Source organism: Leptinotarsa decemlineata, unplaced genomic scaffold (genome assembly GCF_025532065.1).
Source record: "Leptinotarsa decemlineata unplaced genomic scaffold, Ldec_3_MD MMD2_tig00026361_RagTag_RagTag, whole genome shotgun sequence".
NCBI lineage: Eukaryota > Metazoa > Arthropoda > Insecta > Coleoptera > Chrysomelidae > Leptinotarsa > Leptinotarsa decemlineata.
In genome coordinates, this window is record NW_027412704.1 from 1,305,867 (window position 1) to 1,314,252 (window position 8,386).

General features: G+C 33.8%; 1 protein-coding gene across 2 annotated transcripts; it reads right to left on the minus strand.

Annotated features, from left to right (window-relative positions):
- Positions 1-749: 749 nt before the first annotated feature.
- LOC111509817 (protein takeout) lies at positions 750-8,096 on the minus strand. Of its 2 annotated transcripts, none has more exons than XM_074184946.1 (5): positions 8,004-8,096; positions 5,777-6,008; positions 4,823-4,956; positions 3,697-3,849; positions 750-954 (listed from the first exon to the last, which is right to left on the minus strand). In XM_074184946.1, exons 1-5 carry the CDS (start codon positions 8,062-8,064, stop codon positions 803-805), a joined length of 732 nt encoding a protein of 243 aa, XP_074041047.1. In that variant the 5' UTR covers positions 8,065-8,096; the 3' UTR covers positions 750-802. The 2 variants fall into 2 exon arrangements, with proteins under 2 accessions (XP_074041047.1, XP_074041046.1); XM_074184945.1 differs by lacking the exon at positions 8,004-8,096 and adding an exon at positions 7,417-7,575.
- Between the last annotated feature and the right edge of the window lie 290 nt (positions 8,097-8,386).

The following is an 8,386-nucleotide window of genomic DNA, read 5'->3' on the forward strand; positions in this document are numbered from 1 at the left end:
TTTTGAGGTGTCATAGCTTTGTTAATAATGAATATTTTTTCATGAAATTTTGGTCACACCTATTTAGAGACACTCTGAATCCAGTGGCGTAGTGATTTTTTCAATAAAAAAATCGCTAATAAAAAATCCCGATTTTCGACTAAGAAAAAATATCGTAGTATGCCTTGAAACTTTAATAAACATTTCAAATTTTGTCCCAAGGTAGACCTTTTAGTACTTGACATTAAAAAAAAATTATCAAAATCGATTCACAACTTCAAATTTTAGGGGGGTGTTTCCATTGAAAATGGGTCACACTGTACATACCTACACATGAATATTATTATGTGTCGAGGTTATCTTCAAAAAATCCATTTAATGTATAGTAAGCCTTTTTGACCAAAATTGCCTTCTATTTTCTCCTTAAAGATAGTACCGTGAAACATTCTATTAAACTTTTAGGTAACTGGTTTTACTTTTTCACTGCACTATAAATAATTGAGTTCTTGATTTGACTATATGTTGGCAAGCTTGTCTAGTATTGTGGTGAGGCGGAGAAGTAAAGGTACCTTTGTTGCAGAATAAACAACAAGATTGCCTTCTTGAATGGTTTTCCCCAAAAATCTTTCTGTACAGGCAGCAATCAGAACAAAAAAGGATTTTTCTGTAGTGCTTGTGCTTTGTTGTTTAAAATAATATGTTTTGATATTGATCTGCCAACTTCGATCAGATTTTTATGTGTTCATTGAGGTGTTCAACAAAAACCCAACTTATTTACGACATTTATTGAAAATTATGTAGCAAATCACATACAAAAACGTTTTCAATCCAAAATCAATTCCTTGTAAGGGACCTTCTTGAAAATTCTAGATGCGATGTTACGACCCAAAGAGCGAACAGTTTGACTGACAGCTCCTCCAAGCTCATCAATAACGTCTTTCCAGTTGTCATTAAGGAAAGTGTTCATTTGCTCTCCTGAAATGTTGAGAAATATTTTATGACTAGAATAAACTCCTTGAGATTGGTCGAAAGTAGATCTATATATGAGGTGGGGGAGAAGTTTTGGTTGGGATACATTGTATGAGATCGTTTCCAAAGTTTTGTTCGTGTCATAGAAACGGACATAATAAAAAATAAAAAAGGTTGCAGCAACCGAATTTTCGGGACTAGACCAACACAAAATGACGTGAAACAAACCAATGGATTCATTTTTGATTCTGATAAGATGGTGTCTATGTTTTAATCAATGACAGGGAGAATAAGTATGAACGAAAAGAAACTATTTAGTTATTTTACCAGTTAACTGGGTTAGTTGGAACCACCGTGCATGCTGTTTTTGGCGAGTACATTGGCTTAATAATAATAGTAATTTATTTCCTTAAGACAGTTACAAACCATATGGAAAAAGTCACTTGTTTACATTTAAAATACAATAATACTAATACTTATACTAATAAAAAGAAATTGATTTCACCGCAAATTGCCACGACAAATATTCATCCAGTTTATGAAAACACTGTTCTGTCAAACAGAACATTCAATTACATTTGAATGATTGTTTTGTTATGCAGTTTCTCACATTTGAAGGAAGAGAATTGTATATTTTAGGAGCCATATGACTGGGAGATTGGTGAGTTATTTTGAATTTCAGTTTGTTGTGAGAAATGAGTGTTGATGGCTACATATTGTGTACGTTTGAGTATAAATGATTTTATCCAATCTAGAGGACAGCCTCTGATACCATACTTATACAGCTTTTCCTGTAGTATGTCGTGATTGATACAGTCAAATACCCTGCTGAGGTCACAAAAGATTCCAACAGGACATTCTTCTGCCTCAATATATTCTATTATTTTTTGATAATAAGAAAACACCGCAGTCTTCGTAGATTATTTGTTCAAATATCCATGTAGGTTTCTCGAAATTATATCATATTCATGACGAAATGACATTAATCTATCTAAAAAACAATACTGGAATACTTTGGAAAAAGTTGAAGGTACTGTGACTGGTCTGTAATTTTCAAGGCTCTGACGACAGTTCTTTTTATACACAGGTGTTATTTTACCACATTTCAGCAATTCTGGAAAACCGCTAGAAGAAAATGAGATATTTACCATAAAAGTACGTGGCACAATAAGTTGTGATAGGCACTTTTTCAATAGAATTGTAGGTACCTCATCCGATCCCGAAGAAAATTTATTTTTTATTTTTGATTTAACTAACTGAAATAGTTTTAGCTCCTGATATGGCATGAGAAAAAAAGAATTTGGAAGTGATGCAGAAAATGATTGAAGTCCTTGTCACAAGAAACTATATTGCTCAATATCTTTTTAGGCAAATCTGTATAGAATTTATTGAAAAGTTCAGCAACGTCTTTCGGATCGTCAATAATGGTGTTACTATCGTTTATAGTTATGTCTGATTTAATAGCCTTCGGTTTATTAGATAGCTCTGACAGCAGTTGCCTTGCAGATCTTGGAGGATTGTCTGAATTCTTTATTTTGTTTTGAAAATATTCCTTTTTTGTTTTAGTTATCAAATTATCGTGACTCTTTTTTCTGACTTTATAGATGTTTTTCAGTTCGGGACAACATTTTTGTAGGTTAAAAAGGTCTTTTGAATTTTGACTAGATTGTTTTATTTCATGTGTGATCCTTTTCTTTTCATTCTGATTTTTTGAACGAGTAGGTAATTTTGGAAAATTTGTCTCAAAATAATTCGAGAATGTTGACAAAAATGCATGAAACGCAAGATTAATATCAGTTTTATTCAAAACTTCAACTGCCTGCTTCCACGTAGCCCCGCTGGATACGGGAATGACAGAATCACTTGTCGTTCTGTTATCCTCTATCTGAATGGCATCCCAACGATAGATTAATCCTAAAGTGTGTGTAAGGTGAGCCTATCAGCTATCTCTACGGAACCTTCGAAATACCGGGCGCTCTCTCATCGTAGCATCCTTGTCACGGTAATGGGGGGCTCTGCCGTGACTGACCTTCTTTCTCTAGCTACTCGTGGGACTTTTATGGACAGAGTAAACTTAAAAATTCTTTCTGACGCTGAGTCTACAGAGGAGACGGATGTCGAGCTCACGACTCCAACTGACCTCCCTGAAATTTAGATCAGGAGCGAGAGCTTCTCAACTCTTCAACTCCTGATCCAATAACTGAACCTAAAAGAAAAGGTTTGGTGATACAGCCAGGAAACGACTGAGTCGTTTCCTCAAGAGAGAGCTACCTTATGAAACCGCGTTGCATCAAATTTCCTCATATGGAAAGTTGTCGCGGGTATCAAGATGAGAATCTTGCACCTTGACTATTCGACTACCTCATTAACGATGAAACAGCAGAGCATATACTTTGTGCCTGCCCCGCTGGGGACTGAATCAGGTTTTAAGAGTTCGGCAGAGCCGTACTCGAACCATCTGACCTGAAATACCACTCACCATACAAACTAATCGGCTTCGTTAAGAAGCTGGGTTTATTGGTCGAGTGTGAATAGGTGTCAGCCCCAATAATCCCTTGCGGGTTGCGGTGGAGTATCCTAACCTAACCTACTAGTTAACTGTTAATATCTAGGTTTGGATGAAATAGGAAAATGGTAATTTTGGAGCCATCCCATTCTCGATAGTTCAGAAAATAAACACGAAATATTATCATCAATACCAGCTGAAAATCGAGAGTTGATGAATCGGAAATTGTTCCATATACTCACCTAATACTTTATCTCCATCGAAGAGGTTATCAAGTCTGATTTTTGCACCTTCCAATTCGAATTTCAAAACGTCGTTGTCCAAAACTACTAAATGATCTATGCCGTTGATTCGTTCAGTGGAAAATTCGAAGTCATATTGGTAGTGTCCTCCAACTGGAAAAAAAGTTTTATGAGTTGTAGATAGATAGTTCATTTCAAATAGGAAATCCTAATCTTTATGAAATTCACAAAATCTAAAGTAGCACAGACAGATGAACTATTGTACATATATAATAACGATATACTGAGTACGTCCTTATTATAGAAGATATTACAACGACTGTTGTAATATGTAATAGACATTTTAATGTGGTAATATTATTTTTTCTACACCCGTACTCTAACAATACACTTATATGACCATAATCCGTTTCATAATGATATCCATTATGATACAGATTTTTCATAACGATACAGATTATCAACCAATACCATCGACTCCAATATTTTTAAAAGATCAGATTAATTACAGTTGTTATATTCAATATAAATATAATTAGAATCTTTATAGTTTTCATATATCCATGATAATACCATTAAGTTTGTGTTTTTTTAAAAAAATATGAGTTAATTACTGTGAATGTGTTCAATACAAATATAATATTTATAGTTTTTCATTATTTATCGGATTTAGAAAAAATAGCGTATGCAACTCTCATGTAATGGTTATTAATACACTCGCATTCACCATACAAAACTCGCCTTCGGCTCGTTTCGTATCCCGGTTAATGCTCGTGTCTTAATAACCATTATTACATGATCGTTGCATAATATACTATTTTGAAACTGTTCATATTTGTTGTATTCCTAGCAATATCGAGTTTGATGTTGGATTTGAAAAAATTATAAAATAAGTACGGATCATATTTAACAAAAAAGAGTTGATGATTTTCTCTTGCATTGTACTGACGTATTTGATTATATTATCATCAAATACATAGTAATCATGAAAACTTTTCAGTTGAAGTCTATTTACCATTTGATAAATAAATAGCATCGTCAAATAATGAAATATTGTTCTACAGGTAGAAAATTTGAAGTGCTCAATATAAGTTTTCAAGTACTAGTACTGTTTTTTAAAACTTACTTGCTGTCATATTCACATCTCCTTTTCCTTTTATGGGTAGAACCAGGAGTTTTCCATCTACTTCATATTTTCCAATCAATTCCAATTGAGGGACATCCAACTTCAGTGTTGCTTTCCTAGTTTTTATATCAATTCTGTGAAAAATTATAGAATCGATTAGTTCGGTGGAGATTCAGGAAAACTTGATGACTACAGAACTGAAATTCCTGAATATTGAGTTCCCATATCAAATTGGTCTAGAATTTGACGCTTGAAGAAATAATACCAGTGGTTTCAGTTATTTTTCTGATGAATAACACGCTTGTACCGTTCCGTGGCGACATTGAATAATAAACATTTATTCATTCTCAAGAAACTGTTTAGTTGTTTTAAAAGTTTGGTCCGTTTAAATGTTAATTTTTTCCTCCTCCCATCTATATGATGTCGTTAAGTGATTTTCAGCCAATTTTTCTTTAATCGTATAGGCTCATTACAAGAAATATTCATAAATAAATGTATATCTCATGTACAATACTTTTTTGGGACATTTTTATCCTCCATACATCCATAAAATCAGCAGATGAAAACAAACAACTGAAAAATAATTAAACAACCACACCGCTCACACAGAAACATCTCAAACTAATGCAGTTCCTAGCCGGTTCCGCATTTCGTATATCTGGTGACGTCACGCCCTCTTTTACTGAACCATTTCTTAAGGGAGGTTTTCTAAAGCATTGTATTCACTCAAACAAACTTTTTGGCCAGTATTTTTGAAATTACGCGTCGGTTTCATTTTCGAAATGAAAAAATGTGTGAAAGGATCAAAGTGCTGCAAACGGATTCGCATATACTGCATGAAGTTTTAGGCGTAGTGGTTTTTCCAATTGAAATATTGAATATTTTTTCATTTATTCCGAAACAGAGAAGATCGATATTACCTTGTTGAGATTAACTTGAGGAAAAACTACTCACTTCACTTGCTTCAAATCGATTCCATCTAGTCCAAATACGTGGATATCTTCAAAAGCTATCTTCAAATTTTTTCCAGCATCTACAAGGATATGCGGCACCACTAGAGGAAGAAGGTTCGGGATACCCAACTTTTTGTCGCCTTTCAAAATCATTGGCAATGCATCTCTTCCATGCTGAAGGCAACATGCTTCAAAATCGGGGGAACTGATTGAACAAGGCTTGAGGTATGGAGCTGTAATAAATAGAAAATGTTATTGAGGTGCGACTTCATCAATAGGTATATTATATGTTGTTCATTGGTCTTCTCTAATCATACCCATTGACATTGATCCATGTCACCTTGGGTGACATTGATCCATGTCACCCAAGGTGTCATGGATCAATGTCAATGCTGGCTTGCTGAATCGACATCCGGCGATACGCAGTTCTTTAAACAACGACACAAAGACTCTTTTTCATTTTCAACTATGTCATCACCTATTTTTCTATAAATAGAAACTGAAAAATAAGTGAAATGAATATGGAAATCTATTAACAAACTTTGACATGATAAAACAAAAATGTAGAAGAAATTATCACTTAAGATGGTAAAAAGACAGAAGGTCCTGACCAGAATTCTGAACTGTTTCAAGTGAAGAAGAAATTGAAGACAATATTTCAAACCTCTGCCTCTGTATACGATAAAATTTGAGTATAAGCTATGTGAGTTCAGAATTGACCCCAATTAAGAAGGAAATAGTCAACAAATCATCAAAATCAGGCACCTTCCCCAGTAACTGTAAAATTTCATGGTTTTCTCCTATATTCAAAGTCTGTCACAGATCTAGCGATACTCAACAATAATTAGAGATATGAAATGTGGACTATTATATCTCAATTTGTGGAAGACATACACAGTTACTCATAATTTTTTTTAATAAACTCCATTACCATCAGCTTTGGAAGGATTATTCATAAATGGTCTGTTGTTTCGGAAACAGCAAAAAGTTTGTGTGCCCAGGAAAAATGCTATTGAAAACTATGACTTGCGGAGTTCCACAAGGGTCTATTTTGGGTCCAGTTTTATTTTTGATACACGCAAATTCAATGTCAACCTACTAAATTCATCTTTTGTCTGTTAGTCAAGATGCTGAGCAGGTGAGACAAAATTTTATCCAGAATTATCCCTCAGAACTTTACAATGCTTCAATAGCCCTCCAAGAAGTAATCCTGGGTCTATTATTTCACCTACTATTGTGCATTGTGTTTATACTCGTACGTTTTTTTTCATATGTTGATAATGTGGCATATAAACGCAGTTCTGAGGTTTCTTACCTATATATCGGAGATATATAATGTGCCTGTGGCTATGGACTCACATCTAGTACCAGTTAGTTGAGAGAAATACTCTGCTGGTTAGTTATCAAAGGTTATTAACAGGTGATTGTTTTGGTCAATTATCAGTAAAATATATGACTTCCGGTTAAATCTGTTAGAAACTCCTCCGAAGTATCAATAATTTTTTGCCAAAGTCTGTCAAAGTTGTGGTACCGTATCCATAGGAAGCACATGCTCCATTATTATTATTCTTGGAAGTTGGCATTTTGTAAAATATCAAACGGTTTACATTCTATAGCAATTTTTTTCAAAACAAAACTTACGTAGATTAATCCTCGATGCCCCAACACAAGATGTTAAACAATAGACAAAGGCGTATAAAAGGAACTTCATCTTGGATAAACAAATAGCTAACTCCGACTGATTCATCTCTTAGTGATCTTTATATAAGCTTGTTCGTGCGTTGCTTTGCAATACATTTATTATTTAAAAAGCATTCAGTCATTACCCAGAAAGAAGTACGTTTGTGCATTCAAATCAGACTCAAGATTCAAATGTTTTCCAAGAAGAGGCATTTCAATATGAATACTTACGTAAATAAATATTCAATCAAATGCGATGTTTTATCACCCGACATCTGTTATTTTTCTACGTGAGATTTTTCAGAATGATTCCTGGAAACCACAAGTCTTTCTAAAAAAAACCCATGAACTGGTACACACATTTTATAGTTAACATTACAACAATAATGAAAACTAAAAGTTTGTGAGTCGTCTGCCGAGTTATCCGGAGTAATTATCATACGTTATCAAATACTATTTAATTATCTATTCAAGCCCATTGGTTTTTTACACTTCCAGAGCCAAAATTCATTTTTAGATTCAAATGAGAAATTAAAAAAAAATCTTACGCAGTGATATCTGCCTGCCAAAAACTGCAACAGGAAATAGCAACATTAACACTTGTATCATTTTAATACTTCAGAATCAACAACCCACCGAAATTGTAGTAAAAGAAGCCGGTTGAGCGCTCTCATTTATAGTGAAAAAATAATCAAAAACCAATGAAAAAATAATTATCATTTGATAATTGCCTTTAGGCGCGAACAACAAATTTTATAGCCGCAAAATTGGGTCCAGTGTTGCATCTTTATCAAGTTAGTGTTCCAAATCAGGGAAATAAGCACATACCATATTTTCTATAGTTGTTATAATATTTCATTATCAATAAAAAATAAATATATTATGGTTGCGTACATATGATTGGCAATTTATCATTTTTTATGTTGGTACA